The sequence below is a fragment of the Vombatus ursinus genome, unplaced genomic scaffold (assembly GCF_900497805.2).
Source record: "Vombatus ursinus unplaced genomic scaffold, bare-nosed wombat genome assembly UNPS02014894.1, whole genome shotgun sequence".
Lineage (NCBI taxonomy): Eukaryota > Metazoa > Chordata > Mammalia > Diprotodontia > Vombatidae > Vombatus > Vombatus ursinus.
The window spans coordinates 4,456,691-4,476,073 of NW_020954672.1; the positions used below are offsets into that span (position 1 = coordinate 4,456,691).

General features: G+C 47.5%; 3 protein-coding genes across 4 annotated transcripts; all 3 read left to right on the forward strand.

Annotated features, from left to right (window-relative positions):
• The first annotated feature begins 3,521 nt into the window (after window positions 1-3,521).
• On the forward strand, window positions 3,522-12,289 carry DCAF11 (DDB1 and CUL4 associated factor 11). 2 transcript variants are annotated; one of them, XM_027843170.1, is made up of 15 exons: window positions 3,522-3,691; window positions 3,987-4,433; window positions 5,077-5,216; window positions 5,481-5,608; window positions 5,987-6,051; window positions 6,411-6,511; window positions 6,761-6,907; window positions 7,416-7,470; window positions 7,842-7,910; window positions 8,274-8,331; window positions 8,416-8,601; window positions 9,130-9,283; window positions 10,081-10,233; window positions 11,160-11,266; window positions 11,384-12,289. In XM_027843170.1, exons 2-15 carry the CDS (start codon window positions 4,048-4,050, stop codon window positions 11,513-11,515), a joined length of 1,881 nt encoding a protein of 626 aa, XP_027698971.1. In that variant the 5' UTR covers window positions 3,522-3,691; window positions 3,987-4,047; the 3' UTR covers window positions 11,516-12,289. The 2 variants fall into 2 exon arrangements, with proteins under 2 accessions (XP_027698971.1, XP_027698972.1); XM_027843171.1 differs by having other exon boundaries at window positions 5,089-5,216.
• Window positions 12,290-13,855: 1,566 nt separating this feature from the next.
• FITM1 (fat storage inducing transmembrane protein 1) lies at window positions 13,856-15,237 on the forward strand. Its single transcript, XM_027842939.1, has 2 exons — window positions 13,856-14,121; window positions 14,616-15,237. The coding sequence occupies exons 1-2, from the start codon at window positions 13,856-13,858 to the stop codon at window positions 15,235-15,237; spliced, it is 888 nt and encodes a 295-aa protein (XP_027698740.1).
• Window positions 15,238-15,998: 761 nt separating this feature from the next.
• Window positions 15,999-19,286, forward strand: PSME1 (proteasome activator subunit 1). Its single transcript, XM_027843034.1, has 11 exons — window positions 15,999-16,105; window positions 16,936-16,968; window positions 17,170-17,232; window positions 17,356-17,466; window positions 17,546-17,591; window positions 17,720-17,817; window positions 18,116-18,184; window positions 18,287-18,354; window positions 18,656-18,710; window positions 18,846-18,932; window positions 19,159-19,286. Exons 1-11 carry the CDS (start codon window positions 16,067-16,069, stop codon window positions 19,237-19,239), a joined length of 750 nt encoding a protein of 249 aa, XP_027698835.1. The 5' UTR covers window positions 15,999-16,066; the 3' UTR covers window positions 19,240-19,286.
• Window positions 19,287-19,383: the final 97 nt, after the last annotated feature.

Sequence of the window (19,383 nt, forward strand, 5' to 3'; positions counted from 1 at the left end):
TTCTTCCTTGTGGCTGAGGCCACGTATGAATTAAACAATATAAGCAGTTACACTGGCATTACTTACTACATGAAAACTCAGGTTGCTCCAAACTACAGAGAACTGCACTTGCCCAATAATTCAGGGCAGTAGGTAAGCTGACTGCTGGTGGAAGCAGGAATCTAAAGGGCCAACTGACTGTCCTGGCTTGCCCTCATCTGCCCTCTGGTGGACATGCTAGTGAGCAGGAAAATGACCTAAAACAGGCAGTCAACAATACTGAGAAGCTATTCAGTATAAGCTATGTGGAGGACGGGGAAAGGCACTGGAGAGAGGGTGGGGAAAAATAAAAGAAACCACACAAAGGGCCCTTTCCCTTTCATACAGCTGGGGAGAAATAGTACATGAGCACATAAAAAAGAACATTCACTGAGCAACAAAAGGCAAATGATTATAGAGTTTTGCCTTACTTGATTCGGAGTGAGAGGGGGAGAAATCTGATTTAAAAGTCTGAATTATAAAATGTTTTTCAAAAATATATTATTTTGAGTAATAACACCTTACTGTAACTAGCTCTTTTGGGGGGGGGGGGGAGAGGCTATGCAATGAGGTTAAGTGATTTGCCCAGAGTCACACAGCTAGTGTCAAGTGTCTGAGGCTGGATTTGAACTCAGGTCTTCCTGACTCCAAGTACATGGCTCTATCCCCCCGTGCCACCTAGCTACCCCTGTAACCAGCTCTTTACAGCTACTTCACAAAAAGACTTTCATAAAAGTATTTTGCTGGCACTTTCCTACCCCGTAGGAATGAAGTACCATGAAGTAGGCAAGAAAAGGATTTCCCCCATTTTACAGATAAGGAAATAGCCCAGAAAGTTTAGGTGACTGACCCTGTGTCATTCAGCTAATAAGTAGTGGGGTGCTAGGATTCCAATCTCATGCTGTGTAGGTCCTGACATGTGTATCCAACGAGACATAGCAGATAAAAAAATCTAACTTGGTCTCAGGCTACAATAAGAGAGGTCCAGTGGTCAGAATGAGGAAGGCAGAAATATCACGATATTGTGCTCCAGTGAGGCTACTCCAGGAATACTGTGTTCACATCTGGGCATGACATTTTAGGAAGGACACTGAAAACTAGTGTTATCTAGAGTCACGTGACATGATAGTGAGGTAACTTGAAGCCATTCTATACTAGTATCAGTAAGAAAATAAGGCTATTTAGCCTGGGGAAGACAAAATTTATAGAGAAGGATGCATTGTAGAAGTGAATACAATTATTTGGCCCCACAGAACAAAACTGGGAGCAAACATGGGAAGTGCAGAGATGTAAATTTCAGCTGGATGTAAGAAGAGAATCCTCATCACAGGAAGCCTTCTAGTGAAGGCTATCTAGATGGCCCCTTTTTGGTGGGTTCCAGTAGAAGTTATGCCTCTGAAGTTCCTCCTTACTCAAAGACTCTGTAATTATGTCTCCTTACTCCTAGGCCTCTGCTTTTCCCACATCACACTGCTTTAATTCATATTTAGGGGCAGCTAATTGGGGAAGTGGATAGAACCATGTACTTGGGAGTCAGGAAGACCTAAGTTCAAATACAGTCTCAGTCACTTTCTAGCTGTGTAACCTTAAGCAGGTCACTCAGCTTGTTTACCTCAGTTTCCCCAACAGTAAAATGGTGACGATTATAGCACCTACCTCTCAGAGTTGTAAGGAATAAGATATTTATAAAGAAAGCACTTAGCAGAGTGCCTGGCACATAGTGCTATCAGATTATTGTGCGCATTCCATAGAATACAAAGTTCATACCATATAATCTACAAAGCTAGGTTAAGCCATAAATGGGTACAAGTAAACTGATCCCAATTAAAAAATTATAGGGAGGTGGGAGATAAAAGCTGTCATTCAAGTATTTGAAAAGTTGTCTTGTGGAATAAGTAGATTGCACTTACACTGTTTAGCTCTACAAGGCAGAATTAGGAAGCAATGAGCAGCAGTTATAGAGGGGCAAATGTAGGCTTTGATGTCCAAGAAGAGAAAAAAAACTTGCTAAAAATTAGAGCTGTTCAAAAGTGGAATAGGCTGCATCAACATGTGTTGGGTTCTGTCTTCAAGCATAGGCTGCACTGGCCTGGTAGGCAACGGTGGGGATTCCTTTTATTTATAGGTTGGACTAAATGGCCCATAGGCTCCCTTCCAAATCTCCAGTTCTATGATTCTATAAATATACATCCCATCCTAATGTGACATAAACATGTGGCAGAGGAACAGAGATCACCAAAAGCGAGGCAGGGTCCCTGGTATGTAGCCCTACCTACCTACAAGTAGGCTGTAGAGTGGGGGTGGGGACCTGAAAGCTGCCCTCTGGTGCAGAGGAAGGACTCTGCTAGCTCAGCACAACAAAGGGACTTTGCCTCTCCACACCTCCCGCTTGGGGTGGGCCCCCCAGACGAGGCAGTTCTCGGCCTTGGACTCAACCCTAGTTACATATCAACCCGGGGGAGGAGAGGAGCAGGGGTACCTGGTCAGGGGGTGGGAGGATGGGGGGCGGAGGGCGAGTACGACCTTGGACCCTGCATGCATCCCTGCGGGGGGGGGGGGGGGGGGGGGGGAATACGGTTTAGAGATCTACAATTAGAGATCCTAGGGAGGTGTTGGGAGAAAAGATCCACAAACACCCGGGGAGAGGGTGGGTCAACAGCGAAAGGCCAAGGTCAAGTGCGTTCCAAAGAGCCGGGGTGGTGGGGGGAGGAGCGGAGCGGACACCTTTAGGGCGGGTCTGCCTGGGCCCCAGGAGACAGATTTAGGGGCGCCTGTCCTGGGAGTGCAGTGTGGGGCAGTGGGTCAAAAGCAGCCACGGATCATCAGAGGAACAAGCCCAGCTACGGCAGTGTTTCTTCCTCCACCCCCACCCCCCGGGCGGGTCTGGGCCAGTGGCCGGGCTTCCGCCTAGGAGGCGGTCTCGATGGGCTCTAATTCCTCCCTGCAGACACCGGGCACACACAGGGCAGTTTCCCCACGAGCACCGATCGCAAGCTACTAAGGCTACAAAGGCTCCTGGGCCCCGGCTCCTGGGCCCCCAGCAGAGGGCGGGTAGGGCAACGTGAGGGAAAGGAGGCTCTGGGACTGTCTGAAAAGTGTGGATCCCGGGGAACTTGCAACTTTAGGGACTGACTTCAAATGATGCCGCTGCTCCTCGCCGAAAGCCAACCCCAAGGCGCCTAACTAGCAAATCCACGACTAGTTATTAGCATATCCCGCCTCTTCCTTTCTCCCCCAATCAGCACCACCCCGGAAGAATCCACGGCAGCGCCCACCCCCTGGGTTCCCTACCTATCCCTACCCTCAGAAACAAATGTCAACAATATCCCTCTTCTTCCCCTCCACCCTCGCCCCGCCCTTCCACCAGCGCTTCGAACACTCGGGCACACGCGCTCCTCCCGAACAACTGCTTTCCCCACCTTCACCCCTCCACAACTCACTTAGTCCCGCCTACTTGTCAATCACTCGGACCCGCCATCCAGTGATCGGACTCAAGTGGGCGGGGCCAGGTGGCCGATCGTGTGACGCAAGCGGGAGGCGAGCCCGGGAATCGGAGGGGTGCGTGACGAAGCCGCGCAAAGCTGTTAGAGCCGTTAGGAGAAACGCTGTGGATAAATATAAACCAGGCCTCACATGCCGCCTTCTCGTCGCTAGGTTTTATGTGCTGCCCTTGGTGAGTGCGGAGTCGCAGGCTAGTCATTAATCTCTCTCTTAGGTGGGAGGAACCCTAACACCCCCCCCCCCAACTCCGCGTACACACCCCGGACATACCACGTGGCCGTGAGTCGGGGAGGGGGAGAGGAGGGGGAGGGGAGGAGGAGGGTTGTTAAGCCGGATTCTAATTTCATTGGCTTTCGCCTCTGCCGGCTGTAGCAAGAGAGCTCTCTGATTGGTGGGTAAGATTCTGTCCTCCAGGAGAGTTCTGATTGGTGGTCTCCTGGGGATCTCCCCCCATCCCTTCCCCCTAGAGCTTTGCTAGGTGAGCTCGGAGGTGAACCTAAGGAATCTCCCCACCGAGGGCTGCGATTGATGGGCGAGTGTCCTGGCCGTACGAGATTGATCCTCGACCCTCCCCACCCCCTCCCCCCGTCGTTTTTGGGCTTCCCAGGCTGCAGGTCTGTCGGTGTTCTTGGAGTCCCGGGAGCTGTCACTGGCCAAGGGGAAGGGACCCCTCTTCCTGAAGAGGAGCATTTGCCTCTCCCCCACACACACACACCCCATCCAGGAGGCTCCAGGGTAGGACCCTACCAGACCCAGCGAGGGGACCGGTTCCAGCACGGGTCTGGAGGATGCTGTGACCAGAAGATGGACTCACCAGGCAACAGCAGTGCCTCAGAGGCCTCACCGTATGGGAGATATGAGCCTCGGTACAGTGAGGAAGATGACGATGTGGATCTGGCCTATTTCCTCCCCAGGTAACTTACTCTCTGGTGTGCCCCCCTCCCCCACTTGGGACAGGGAAACTAACTGTACAAGGTAGGGAACAGGGGTCAGCACCTGGATACCTGTGCTCTAAAGACAGAGGAGATGAAATTTTCCTTGCTTGAGTCTGCCCAAGTTTGCTGGTCTCCAGTCTCTTCCCGAAGAGATAATGGTACTGTGCTTGGGGGGAGGTGGCACAGTGATAGTCTTACCCCTAGCCATGCCCAGCTCTACTAGGTGAGGTGACCAGAGTTCCCAAGTAAGTAAACAGAGAGGAAAGGGAAGGGGGCGGGGCTGAGTGAGGATGTAGTGGACTTAAGTAATTTGTATGTGATCATGGAATTAAGGGAGATAAATCTGGAAGTTCCTGTCAGAATTCTTTGTATAGCGTGGAACTCTTCTGGTGGTCAGAAAACAAGCTTCCATAACTTTTGGCTCTAGAATGTAAGCTTAGTGTTTTCAGAAGTCTCTGAAGATACCTTACTGTTCCCTAGCCCTGCTCCCAAGAGTGGGCTTCTACAACCTGATAATAACCAAAGTATAGTCGTCTTGGGGCCTCTAATAATAGATGGGTATGTGAGATTCTCTCTCTGAGTTTAAATTGTTTAGTATTGAGGGATCATCCCCTGCCATGAGGTCTCTCCACAGGGGCCAGGTGAGACTGGTACAGGGAGGTGGTGAAACCAGCCTGCAGCTCATCCATACGCTCTCTGACTCAGATGATGACAATGACAGCCCTTGGGAGGGTCGTCTTGGTGACAGATACAATCCACCTGGTAAGAGGAAAGGGTGCTTGGCTTCCAGAATTGTAGAGCATCAGTCTGCAAAAGTTTATTTAGATCTAAAATTTTAGAGTCAAAAGGAGATGGGGAGGAAGATCACTTAATGAAATGAAGAGAATCCTTTGAACCTCATTACCTCCTTTTATGATTGGGCCCTGCCCTCTTTGACATTGGTCACCTTCCTGGCCATTCATCCTCACTGGTAACTGTCTTCTGTGACTTAAAGAACTGAGGCAGGACTACTGCTTCTTCTTACAGTGGACTCAAATCCTGACACCCGAGAACTGGAGTGCAATGAGATCAAGACCCAAGTAGAGTTGGCCACAGGGCAGCTGGGATCGAATAAGATAGTGCAGGAGCACAGCTTTCCTCGAATGCTGCGCCAGGTAGGCTCCCTTACCTGCACTGAGCTACAGACTTTGTGAAGAAAGAGCTGGATTTAGAGTTAAGAAGACCTGGGTTGGAATTCTGTCTCAAACATTTGCTTACTGTTTGACCCTGAGCAAGTCACTTAGCCTCTCTCATCCTGTTTTCTTGTCTGGAAAATGTGGGTAGCACCTACCTCACAAAGTTGCGAGGCTTGATCAACTGCTATATAGAGCACACTTTGCAAATCTTAGAGCTATGTAAATGATAGCTATTTTGGGGGGGGCATAGAAGGGCAGTCAGAAGTTCTGCCAACTACACCTCGAATGAGGTGAACTCTAGAGAAAAGAGTTTGGAGCTGACAGCAAAAACTTCACTCTCTTGTCTCTTCCCTACAGAGAGAACGAGGCCTCTGCCATCATGGCAGCTTTTCTCCTGGGGAGCGATCCCGTGTAGTATCTCAGTAAGTTTGGGACAGGGTACTATCATTTTGAATTTAGTGGGATCAGATTTGAGGAAGATCCAGGGGGACAAGTAGATGGTACCATACCATAAAATTAGAAATGGAGATATTACTAGGGAAAGTTGGAGTTATTAAAATTGGGAGGAGGGATAAGAGTTACTGCTATTGGAGGAAATGAGAGAGTTACCAGCTGTTGAATAAGGAATGTAAATGTTTTTATTAAAACTTGGTGATATAGATAAGGAAAAAAAGAATTATAAGCAAAGGGAAGGGGGGACCTCATGTACTAGTCTACTTGCGGTGCTGTTGACACCTATACCCTCCATACCTTAATATCCTCTTACTACTATTTTTTTCAGTTTCTTGCCCAACTACTTGAGCTTCACTGACTCCTATTTCCATAAGGCTTTCTGTGGTGTCTACAGCAAGGATGGTCAGATCTTCATGTCTGCTTGCCAAGGTACCTAGACCCAGTGATCACCCCTAATAGGGAGCCATGAACCCTTCCTCAGGATAGAGAACCATTTCCCATCAGCCCATAGATTGGGGAAGCCTCTGTTCCAAGCTGCCTTCTAAAACTAAGGTTGGGAGATGTCAGCAGGGTGTGATTCTGAATACCCTGCAGCAGAAGGAAGATCTCATAGCTACACTAGGTGGCCAAGGGTGAAAGGAGAAAGTTTCCTGAAACCTGCCTATTCCCAATTCCCAGACCAGACAATTCGACTGTATGACTGCCGATTTGGCTGCTTCCATAAGTTCAAGAGCATCAAGGCCCGGGATGTAGGTTGGAGTGTTCTAGATGTAGCCTTTACTCCTGATGGGAACCACTTCCTCTATTCCAGCTGGTCTGATTATAGTGAGTATACCCACCAGCCCTATCATCTCTCCATTTTGGACCCTGTAGCCTACATCTTCCAGTCTCTCTTCTCTGAGCTAGGTTCTTATGCTACATTACAGGAAAACCATGCTCTCAGAATGATCTGACACTCCTCTACCATTTGCATGGAGTTTCCTTTTTGTTCCTTCTTTCTCCTTTGTTCTTCTAACTTCATTTATAAAGTCTTAGAGTTGAAAGAGACTTTATAAGTCCTAACAGGCCTTTTCACCCTACGAAGAAATCTTCTTTATAACATCCCTAACAGATGTATCTGCTTGAACGTGTCTAACTAGGGGGAGCTCATTACTTTTACAAAGCATTCCCTTTCATTTTTGGATAGCCAGAATTGATTAGACAGCCCTTTCTTATATTAAGCTAAAATCTGCTTCTTCTGAAACTTCTACTTGTTGGGTCTTGTTCTGCCTTCTGAAGCTTTCAGGACCCCATCCCCAAACTTCGAGTGACTCTTGTCTCTCTTGCTTCTTAGTTCATATCTGCAACATCTACGGGGAGGGAGACACACACACTGCCCTGGATCTGAGGTACTGGCTTCCCTCTTCAGCTAGACTTACCAGAAACTTAGGGAAGGCCTTCTGTAATGAATTTCTCTGAAACTGAGGCACATGCTGAGAGGGCAGAATGCAGGGACTATCTGCTTCTCTGAATGGGAGATCCCCTGGGTGGGACCTACATATTACTTCTTATTGGGAGGAATAGAGTGCAGTGGATGGATACAGCAGAACTTCCAAAGTTCTCTCTGAGACAACCCTTCATTCTGACATGTGTAAGCAGGACCCTGTTCAGTTTCCTTCCAGAAATGGGGTGCATGGCTTTCTTTGGATCTGAAGTGGATTAATTAATAAAGGCTAAAAGGAAGGTCTTCCTGTCTAACAAATTCTTCACTCTTTTTTAGGCCAGATCAACATAGTTTCATTGTCTTCTCCATTGCTGTCTCCTCAGATGGACGAGAGGTGCTGGGAGGGTGAGTATTTTGATATTTCTCCACAGTTAATTAAGAAGTTCTGATCTGAAGGTGGGGCCTGGTTTTGAGGAGACCTATATTCTGACACCCCTAGCCACTTATCTCATAGGTCCTCAACCAGGCTTACTCTCAGGTAGACTTTTCCCACCTCTTTTCTAGTCCCCTCCCATTATGGAATTTGAGGCCTTAAATTTCTTCTCAGCTTTGAACTAGCTTTTCCCCATTGTATAGTAGTTGAGCTCTATGGAATTGGGGAGTTGACCCTAAACATAAAATCTTAACAGGTTCTCCCCAGAGACTTCAAAGAAGTCACTTCTTGAATACTGACTCAGTTGTTACCCAGCTCATACTATTTTCTTTTAGTGCCAATAACGGATGCCTCTACATCTTTGATCGAGAACAGAACCGCCGTGTATTGCAGGTACTATTCCTGGGAGCTAAACATCATATTTTCCATCTCCTTTTGGCTGGAATACTCAGATAATCTGTCTTCTGTCTGCTCTAGATGGAATCCCATGACAATGATGTAAATGCAGTGTCTTTTGCTGATACAAGCTCCCATATCCTGTTCTCTGGGGGGGATGATGCCATTTGCAAAGTTTGGGACCGGCGCACCATGCGTGAGGATGATCCCAAGCCTGTGGGTGCACTGGCTGGGCACCGAGATGGCATCACTTTCATTGACAGCAAGGTAAACATAAGAGGGTGGATTATACAGCTGAGGTGCCAAGACCCTAGTCTCCAGAAGGGCCTGGAAACAAGGCTGGCATAGGAATTCATCTCTCAGACTTTAGCCAAAGTCTACAAAAAAAAGAATTCCAGCCAATCATAAGGGAAAGAAGTTAAACCATAGGGTATGAGACCTACTTCTACCCATTAGTCTTCAATTTCTTGTACTAGATCACGTCTTAAGCTACAATCAGTAGGTTGGCCTAGCCAGTGCCTGAGAAAGTTAAAACACCTGACCAGGAGGTAGGGTATGAGGTAAACACCAGAAAACAAATTTGACTCAGTAAGAACAGGTAGTAAAGTCTCAGAGGGACATCGCTTTTGTCAATCAACCAGAAAAATAAGGCAAGACCCAAGACTGGGATTTACAGTTGGCTTCACTATTGAGAAAGATCTGCTATAATTTTGTGTTCTGCTGAATATTGTGAATTTTGTTAATATTGTGATTATGTTGAATATTGTGTTTCAACTTGTGGCCATGGATTCACAGGGTGATGCCCGGTACCTCATCACCAACTCCAAAGACCAGACCATAAAGTTGTGGGATATACGGCGCTTCTCTGGTCGGGAAGGCATGGAAGCCTCACGACAGGCAGCCATTCAAGAATACTGGGACTACCGTTGGCAGCAGGTGCCTAAGAAAGGTCAGAGTTCATTCTTGCATTATTTTATAAAGATTTTGTTGATGCTTTTTTACATTCTTCCCAGTGACACTTGACATCTTGCTCCCCAAGGCCAACCTCTGCCTCCATCGGCCTGGGGGAGGTGAGGGGGGGCGGGCCGTAACAGAAAAGTACAATTAAGTAAAACAAACCAATACATTGTCCATATTTGGCACCATATGCCTCATGCGTAACCTATAGTCACCACCTCTCTGTCAAGAAGAAATAGGCATATTTCATCATTCCTCTTGAAGTCAAGCTTGGTGACCCCATTGATCAGAGTTCTGATGTCTTTTGTCAAAATGGGCAAGAATGTTACTCAAAGTTGTTTTCCTTTGCATTGTTTTGGTCAAGGTATAAATTGTTTTTCTAGTTATACTTAACTTTTTGTCAGTCCATATAAGTCTTCCCAATTTTCTCTGAATTCCTATTCATAATGTCTTACATCACAATAATTTTCCATTACTTTCATATACCACATTTTGTTCAGATGTTCCATATTCGGTAGACACTCATTTTGCTCCTACTTGTTTGCATTTATAAAAAGTGTTGGTATAAATATTTTTCCATATATGTGTCCTTTCACTCTGTCTTTAACTACTTTACAGTTTATGCCCAGTAGTGATACTACTAGGTCAAAGAGGGCACACAGTGTAGTGACTCCATTATTTTGTTCCATACCAAAAGGTTTCTGAGACATGCAGGAGCTTGGCTGTATCACAGAAGAGCCCACTAACAGAGTGTGTGCCATGTTTCCCCTCTCCCTTATCTCCATATAGCCTGGCAGAAACTGAAGCTGCCTGGGGACAGCTCCGTGATGACATACCGAGGTCATGGTGTGCTCCACACACTCATTCGCTGCCGATTCTCCCCTGCCCACAGCACTGGCCAACGCTATATCTACAGTGGTTGCTCCACTGGCAAGGTTGTTAGTAAGTATCACCACAGGAACAGAAGGTCACCACAAGGTGGGAGATCTTTTTTTTCCACTGAAGGCCAAAATACCAGGAGAAAAAAAAAATTTGGATCACATAAGAAGTAACTTAATATAGTTAGGTGGTTGGGTTTGGGGGGCAGAGTGTGGGAGTTGAGGGTGAGACAGAGATCTGTAATACACAGATACAGAGACGCAGAAAGACAAAAAGATGTCTACTGAAAGTGAAACACAGGGACTCATTCATAGAAAAACCCGGTGGGGTGGGGCGAGGAACTGAATTAGACATGGACATACAAAGGGAGATGCGCTGGTAACCAGGAACTTCTCTAGCTTATAGCTTTTTAAGATACTGTTCTTAAAAGCGTGTTAGATTTTCTGGACTCTAGGCCAGGTGAAATTAAGCTAAGGTCTGAAGTTGCCCATCCTATCACTAGAACATCTTTTCAGAGTAGGGTATAATCAAGGTTATAATGAAAAAGAGACTTTAAAAGAACCCTTCTGGGGAGAAAAATTTTAAACTCAAAAGCATATGAAAGTGATTGTTGGTAAATCAAAATAAATTAATAAAAAAAAAAAGAACCCTTCTATACTATAAGAGGTTTTGCTTCACAAGAAAAATAAGTCTGGACCAAGTGGCTAATAAGAGGCTAAGCTGGTGAGAGGTTCCCATAAAGCAGGGATTCTTAACCTAGGAGTCTGTGAACTTTTTTTCAATAACTTTTTCAGTATAATTGATTTCCCTTGCAATCCATGTAATTTATTTAATGCGTTTAAAAACTTATTCTGAGGTGGGGTCCCTAGGCTTCACTAGACAGCCACAAGGGACCCATGACACTAAAGATGTTAAGAACCCTTGCTATAGAATAAGATGTAGATGGACAGTACCTTAGTGGCCTTCTCATTTTTTCCTTTCCTGTATAGTATATGACCTTCTCAGTGGCCAAATTGTGAAGAAGCTGTCCAGCCACAAAGCCTGCGTACGGGACGTCAGTTGGCATCCCTTTGAGCAGAAGATTGTCAGCAGTTCGGTGAGATTGGCAGGGTCGGGGAATGGAATAGGAATTTAAGGGTTCTATGAGGGTTTGAGTGATTCATTTAGGTTCAAAGCTTAAGAAGTTCTAACAACCTCCTCTTTGCCCTTGTAGTGGGATGGGAATCTGCGCCTGTGGCAGTACCGTCCAATTGAATACTTCAGGGAGGACCTGCTGGATTCCGAGGACTGTCCTACCACCACTCCACCATACAATTCCTATGGAGCCTATTCCTCTTCCCAGTAATTCTTTCCTGTCAGTATGGACTGATCTGTGCAGCCCCCAAGGGGAATCAACTACTCTTTTCTCTCTCTCCTCAGGGAGATATGTGGAGGAGCTAATAGGGTTAGAGGGTGAGGAGCCGAAACCCTAGCTTTTCCACGCTCGCTGTGCTCTGGGTGGGGGTATCCTGCCCTTTGAGGCTGGGTTGTGTTCTTAATTTAGTGCTGTTGCCCAGCCTCCATCCCCACCCCTAGGGCAAGCAGGACAGACAACTCTGGAAAATAAAAAGAGGTCACCCCCAGGTAGTTATTTAGGTATGGTCCTAACCAGGCAGGGAACGTTTATTTTTTATAATCATGTTTGGATTCTGAGAATTGGTCAGTAGACTAGTGTTCCTGGGCTAGGTCTAAATGGGTCGACCAATCAGAGTCTGATTACCGTTGCCTGGCTCAGTAGCATGGACCTTCAAGTTGAAGGCCAGACTAGCCATTCAGAAGGTGGGTTTCCCCACCACAGCTCTCCTTTTTTCATGATGACCAGAATGTCATTCCTTCTTAGGCAAGGAGTGAAGCTGTTCCCTCAGACTGGGAATCTACTGTCCCTTGTTGTGTCTTTGGAGTAGGAGGTGCTACAGTGTAGGAAGTCCTAAAGCCCCCATCTTAAATCCTTGTGGAACTGACTCTTCAACTTGTGTCCTCTTGGGACAGGTGGGTAGGGGAACTAGGCAGGTTGAGGTGGGGGTTCTTCCTGTCTTACACTTGCTTTAGCTCCCTCAATAAAGTTTCCTCAGAAATCTGACTCAGTCTGTTTCCTTGTATACCAAGGCTTTATATAAACTTCACCAACTTCATGACTGGGGCTGAAATGCATAACACAATGTGCAGGAACCTGATAGCCAGAAGATGCTCCTTTGGGTTGAAAATAACTTATTAAATACCCCTCAGAAAACATCTGCTTTCTCCTTTCTCTTAAGAAGACGACCAATAATTCCCCACTAAAAATAGGGAATTAGCTTGGAGTTGAGTTGTTTACTCCAGGAACCTAGAATATTTTCTTTTTTCATTTTTGGCTAGGCAATGGGGTTAAGTGATTTCCCCAGGGTCACACAGCTAGTAAGTGTTATGTGTCTGAGCCCGGATTTGAACTCTGGTCTTCCTGAATCCAGGGCTGGTGCTCTATCCACTGTAACATATAGCTGGCCTAAAACGTTTTTCTTAGCAAGTAAAGGTAGAGCTTGCAAGGGAGTAAACATGGGCCCCCTATGCAAAAAAATTTTGGGCCCTGGTATACTAGTATCAGGTCTCCCTTGTAAGGAAAAAGTAGTTCAGTATGATGAGCACTTTACAGACAGACTGCAGTGCATCTTGGTTAGATTTATAAAACCTGAGAGTTGGGAAGGACATTAGAATACCAGCTAATACAAAATCACTGAGAAAGCCTTTCTGTTACATCCAAATGAGGTTAGTTCATGCAATTTGACAATGGCAAAACTGAGGCTAGAACCATGGTCGTCTGACTATTATGCCATATTGCCTCCTGGTATGGAGCATTTAGGAAGAGGGAGAAATAACAAAAACTGTCCAAAAATGTATAGAATAATAAACCAAAAAGAAGGATGTCCCTTCCAGCATTCCATAAGGCCAGTCTAGTGAAGTAAGGTGGAGCATGTCCAAGGGCTCTGCTCCAATTTTAGTGGTCTGTTCCATTCCAATTATTAGTATAGGATACAAATTTGAGGTTTGAATATGATCTCCAGGACTGCTCTGCCTAGACCTGACTGTGGACCAGGCCAGGCCTACAGCTCCTCCACAGCATTGTGGACACCCCCCACCCCTCCCACTCCCGCCGCTCAGAGCCACTCTCCCAGGCCCAAGGCCAGGGTATATGAGAATGGGTACTTGCCTTGCTCCACCTACTTTAGAAAATTCCTGCACTAAATTGGAAGAAGTTACATGTGAAGGTGACAATATGTTTCTTTAAACTTTCAAAAAGCTGATAAGCTGTTTCCCCTGACCACCCCTCCTTCCTTTTAAAAGTGGATAGTGAAGTGGTTACGTTGGCTGAAAAGTTCAGACAGTGCCATGCAACCATGTAGACACTAATCTACAAATTAAAACAAGAATGCGGGTAGGGAAAACTGAGGACACAAGGACATACATGTTATGGAAGGACATACAGACTGCTCTTGCTGACGCAGTAACGTCAGCCACAGCCCCTAGCTGCCCCCCGCCCCTCTCCCTCACCAGCTGCCAGTCTAGCTCTGCCCTGTATCTCCAGCACCTGTCACTGCCTGTCCTTGCCTAGGGGGCCCTACAAGCCCCTCCTCAGCTGCCCAGCAGAGCAAGCAGTCAGAGGGGAGGGAACATGGAGCGGGGGTTAGGGGTGGGGGCAGGGACAGGACTGGGGGCCCGGCTTCAAGTAGTGCTGGGCTGGTTGCTGAGGGTACTGCTCTGGCTAGCATCAACCCTCCTGTACTTTGGAAGCGAGCAGGCTGCCCGACTCCTGGGGAGCCCCTGCCTCCGGCGCCTTTACCATGCCTGGTTAGCTGCAGTTGTCATCTTCGGACCCCTGCTGCAGTTCCATGTCAACCCCCGCACTATCTTCGCCAGCCACGGCAACTTCTTCAACATGTAAGTCTCTCTGGTCAGGCCCTTTAATGCTAGTTCCATCCACTCTGGGTTCTAAGCTCCCCCTTCCTTTGGGCTCTTGTCCTTTTGCCAGTCTGAGCACTAAAAATAGGCCAAGAGGTAGAAGAGAAGGTCAAGTGTGTGTGGGGGGGGACTATGGGGACGCAAGGGGAGGATTTAGAAGGCAGGACATGCTCTGTGAGACTTAGTTTTTCAGGAGATTGGGGGTGGGGGTGGGGTAGAGAGCTGGAGATGATAAAGAGGGGCAAAGAATATGGGAAATGGAGAGAGTTAGTGATTTGGCCCAGGGTAGTATGAATGGGGGCAGAGGTGAGATAGGGTCCGAAGGTAGAGGAAGATAGCAAAATTCCATGGGGAGTAGAAATGGGACTCCTGGGAGAGAAGGCTGAGAAACCCAGAAGAACCTGGGATCCAAAGAGTGTTTCTTTACAACAGCCTCTCCTCCCCTCCCCCCTCTCCCCTTTCTAACCCCACAGCAAGTTTGTGAACTCTGCCTGGGGCTGGACCTGCACCTTCCTGGGAGGTTTTGTGCTACTGGTGGTGTTCCTGGCCACACGTCGAGTGGCAGTGACAGCTCGGCACTTAAGCCGGCTGGTGGTAGGGGCAGCAGTTTGGCGAGGGGCTGGCCGTGCTTTCCTGCTCATTGAGGACCTGACAGGCTCCTGTTTTGAGCCTCTGCCCCAGGGGCTGCTGCTCCATGAGCTGCCTGACCGTCGCAGCTGCCTGGCAGCTGGCCACCAATGGAGGGGCTACACTGTCTCCTCTCATACCTTCCTGCTCACCTTTTGCTGCTTGCTCATGGCTGAGGAAACTGCAGTCTTTGCTCGGTACCTGGCCCATGGGCTGCCTGCTGGTGCCCCTCTTCGACTTGTCTTCCTTCTCAACATACTGCTGCTGGGCCTCTGGAACTTCCTGCTGCTCTGCACTGTCATCTACTTCCACCAATATACCCACAAGGTGGTAGGTGCTGCTGTGGGTACCTTTGCCTGGTACCTCACCTACGGCAGCTGGTACCATCAACCCTGGTCACCAGGGAGTCCAGGCCATGGGCTCTTCACCCATCCCCAATGCCCCCAATCCAGACTTAAGCATGATTGATGGGAATAAAGGCAAATCAAAGCCAGGTGCAGACTCTTCTCTTTATTTGAGGCGAATAGTGGGTGGTACCTCAGTTGAATATTGGAGGCTAAAACACTACAGAATGGGAAGGACCCACAAATGTTGGTACCTAACACACCCTAGGGTGGGGTTGGGGCAGGGGGTGTTGCTATCATTCCTTAAAAGGCATCTCCAAGAAAAGAAGGATGTAGCCTATCATGATCCATGATCCCACGCCCCTGCCCACATTCTTCCTCAGGTCTCCTCTAATGTCTTTTACTCCCAGAACTCCCAGCATGGACAATTCCACCAAGAGGACATACACACATATACACATATGTAGACCAATGGACACATGTCCTTCCTGCATTGTCCGTACATATGAAATATTTGTGTGAGCCTCCATGTCTGTTGTCTTCACTCTGACTTGACACTACAGAGAGGAAGACACAGGTTGAGAAGGGACAGAAGGAAGGGCATGAGGAGTGAAGGGTGGCCTGGGGGAGTTGGGAGGAGAAGGGGCTCATCCCTTTGGTCAAGAGGTACTTCAAGACAAAGTCTGAGCAGGTCATGAGAGGCTGGAACCAGACAAAACAAACATACAGAGTTTGGAAGAGGGCTTTCTGCCCCTATTCCCTGGGACAGTACTTTGGTGCCCTGCCTCGTCTCCTCCAGGCCCTCGAGTTTCTCCTCCCCTCTTCTAACCCTGACCCCGCCTCCGGCTCAGTTCCTCCCTCCCAGGGAGGTCCCTACAGGCAAAGCTGCTTTCACTTTCCCTTCCCCCTTGCTCCTGTCTCACTGCTCGGTCTGGCCCCTTAACCCCCCTGCCATGGCCACCCTCAGTCTGAGACCCGAAGACCAAGCCAAGGTGAGCACAGCAGAAGGGAAGGGTGAAGTCATGGGGAGTAGGATGGAGGGGAGAGGTGGTCCTGAGGTAAGCTCTATACAGCTTTATGCCATCATTCTCCCCTTGCTTCCCCATTCCCCTCCCCCCATCCTCCTCTCCTAGGCCTCTCAATAAGAAGGGGTTGAGAGCCCTTAGAACTTAAGGAGTTGTCTGGGGAGCCAAAGTACTCTTCCCCCCAAATCTCCAGCTTGAAGTGAGGATCGGCAGCCTTGCTGGGTCTAGAGCACCCTCAGTGAATGTAAAGGGGAGCTGGGACCTGTAAAAGGAAAACTAGGCAGATGTTTGGGGTGGAAGTGAGGTGGGGGGGGAGGGCTGGACTTCAGCCAGAGGAAAGGGAGCAGTTTGATGAGGTGAGGTGAAGCAGAGAGAGGAGGAAAGGACGGGTGATGGTTCAGAGCACTTGGCCCGTACATGTGACAAGCAGGCGAAACCTGCACACTCGTATCTCTCCTGATCTCTGAATCTTGCTCCACTGGGATCTGTTCCCACACCTCTCCCAGCACCATTCAAAACAGTTCCCACACCTCCCACAGATGAAGCCCCACTGGGATCAGTTCCCACATCTCCCCTGAACCCAGTCCCACAGAGATTTCTGTTCCATACCTCCCCCACATCTAAGCCTCCTGGGATCTGTTCCCATGTTTCACCTGAACTCAGCCCCACTGGGAACTGTTCCATACCTTTAGATGCAATCTCACTAGCATCTGGGTCCACAATCCCAAAGAGATGTGAGTTTTTCCTTAGGTCTCAGCCTACTAGTCTTAAATGACAACTCTCTTCTATCCCCACAGGTAGATTTTTTCAGAAAGGAGTTATGTGCTCAGGTAAGACCTCACTATTGCACACTACCTTCACTCTGTTCCTGGATCCTCACCCTAGTTCTAACTTATCCTTATCGCAATCTCAATTCACACAAACTTGGCTTCCTTTTCTTTGGCTGAATGATTGCCCTGATCAGCTGTTCAGTCAATCAATCGATCAATAAACACCTGACACCTACCCCTTACCCCCTACCTCATACACAGGCAGAGATGCTACTTGCAACCTTTTTCCCCACGAAGATTTCAGAGCTGGATGAGTTCTTGAAGGTACTGGGGCTGGGGAGAAGGCAGAGTAAAGGTCAAGAAAAAGGAGACTAATGATCATGGAAAAGGAGGAAAACTTGAAAGAGAAGACATTTACTGCTACCCTTTCTCCCTGCCATGTTTTAGGACCCATCTCTGAATGAGGCTGATTTGAGTCTCCTAAAGGCCCCCCTGGACATCCCAGTCCCTGACCCAGCCAAAGAAAAAGAGAAAGAAGAGCGTCGGAAACAAGAAGAGGTAAGGGGGAACAAAATGGGGCTAGGTTGGAAATATCTGAGTGCTTAGGGCTTGACTTCATGTGACTCCTCTCCTGCAGAAGGATGATAAAGATGGAAAGAAAAAAGAGGAAGATGAAGATAAAGGTAATAGGGGGTCACTGGATGGGGGCTTAAATCCTGGTTCCCTAATGATACATTGTCCCCATGAGATCCTCTCCAGAGCCAGCTGCCTTCACCCACTTGAGTTTTAGGTTTATGATATATTTCCCCAGGTCCTCCTTGTGGGCCTGTAAGCTGCAATGAGAAGATTGTGGCCCTTCTGGGGCGTTTGAAGCCTGAGATCAAAGATGTGAAAGAACAGCTCAACCTGGTAAGCTCCACCCCTTATCTAGCCCTCTGGCAGGACTTGGAGGAGGTCTGTCCACTACAGAACCAACTTATCCAGAACAACTGCCCTTTGCCTTACCAGTAGGTAAGGGACCTTGTCAATCAGAATATAGTGCCTTATCAGAGTAGAAGAAGGGAGACAGGATTGTGGCAAGTGATATAAGGGGATATGGCCTGAGGCTTAGATGGTAGAGGTGGGGTGATAAGGGAGGCCAAAGATTGGGAAAAGGAAATGGGGATGGGGACTAGGGTTGAGTTGTCTCTGTCATTGTTTTTCCCAGGTTTCCATGTGGTTACAGCTACAGGTGCCCCGAATTGAGGATGGAAACAACTTTGGAGTAGCTGTCCAGGTGATGACCCAGCCTTACACTGCCCCACCCTAAACACCTTACCTTGATCATGCTTTGGACCCAAGCTTTATCTCATCTCTTCCCTGCCTTTCTTTTCCCTAGGAGAAAGTATTCGAGCTGATGACTACACTTAGAACAAAGCTGGATGGCTTCCACACCCAGATCTCAAAGTAAGCGATCCAGTTTCATATATATATATATATACACATATGTATGTATGTATATATATGTGTGTGTATATATATATGAGACATTAAGACAGGCCGTTAAGATATATATATATATATATTTACATATATATATCTTAACGGCCTGTCTTAATGGTTACTGGCTCAAATTCTAGCTCTTGCCCTCTCTTATTAGGTGCTGCCATTTTGGTTTCTTTCTTTTTTTTTAAGGTCCCCCTTGTTCACCTCTCTTAAGGAACATTATTTTCCCACCCACCCCATAAATTTTCTTATTCCTTATTAGGTACTTCTCTGAAAGGGGTGATGCAGTGGCTAAAGCAGCAAAGCAACCACATGTGGTGAGTGAGGAAGCAGGTCCGGAATGGGCAGGGAGGCATAATTCAGAAGGAAGCCCCCAGGACTGATACTGGGAAGAATAAAACGGGCATTAGATCAGGCCAGTTGTGGAAGATCTAACCCTGAAGTCTCCACAGGGCGATTACCGACAGCTGGTTCATGAACTGGATGAAGCACAGTATGGAGAGACAAGACTGATGGTCATGGAGATCCGAAATACTTATGTAAGTAACTAAACCCTGGAATTTGCTTAGTGGAAGAGCAGAGGCAAAGTAGGGAAGGTTGATGTAGAGGCAAATAACATTAGTTTCAGGACAAGTAGCTCATGAGGTATACCCTGGGAGGGGTGGAAGAGAGAAAATGAAACTTCTAGTTAGATTGGGAAGCCATTAAAGGGCCTCTGCTGAGAGCTCAGAATAACTCCTACTTCCTTCTTACTTGGGCATACAGGCGGTATTATATGACATCATCCTGAAGAACTATGAAAAGATCAAGAAGCCCAGGGGAGACACAAAAGGAATGATCTACTGAGAAAAAAAAAAAAACAAAAAACGGAGCCTGCCTTCTTCCTCCATCACCCCTTAACTAGGATTATCTGTCTTGCCACAGTCCAGCTTCCATTTAGAACTTCCCATCTTATCCATACCTTGCCTTCCAGGCACCAATAAATTTTGT

What these genes read in the sequence shown, in the direction of transcription:
- DCAF11 (XM_027843170.1), top strand. Translation starts at nt 4,048, where the DNA reads ATGGGCGAGTGTCCTGGCCGTACGAGATTGATCCTCGACCCTCCCCAC. An exon ending in CACACTGCCCTGGATCTGAG is followed by an intron (nt 7,471 to 7,841) that starts GTACTGGCTTCC and finishes ACTCTTTTTTAG; the next exon opens with GCCAGATCAACATAGTTTCA. An exon ending in AGAAGATTGTCAGCAGTTCG is followed by an intron (nt 11,267 to 11,383) that starts GTGAGATTGGCA and finishes TTGCCCTTGTAG; the next exon opens with TGGGATGGGAATCTGCGCCT.
- PSME1 (XM_027843034.1), top strand. Translation starts at nt 16,067, where the DNA reads ATGGCCACCCTCAGTCTGAGACCCGAAGACCAAGCCAAG. An exon ending in GAAAGGAGTTATGTGCTCAG is followed by an intron (nt 16,969 to 17,169) that starts GTAAGACCTCAC and finishes CCTCATACACAG; the next exon opens with GCAGAGATGCTACTTGCAAC. An exon ending in AGCTGGATGAGTTCTTGAAG is followed by an intron (nt 17,233 to 17,355) that starts GTACTGGGGCTG and finishes GCCATGTTTTAG; the next exon opens with GACCCATCTCTGAATGAGGC.
- FITM1 (XM_027842939.1), top strand. Translation starts at nt 13,856, where the DNA reads ATGGAGCGGGGGTTAGGGGTGGGGGCAGGGACAGGACTGGGGGCCCGG. An exon ending in CACGGCAACTTCTTCAACAT is followed by an intron (nt 14,122 to 14,615) that starts GTAAGTCTCTCT and finishes CTAACCCCACAG; the next exon opens with CAAGTTTGTGAACTCTGCCT.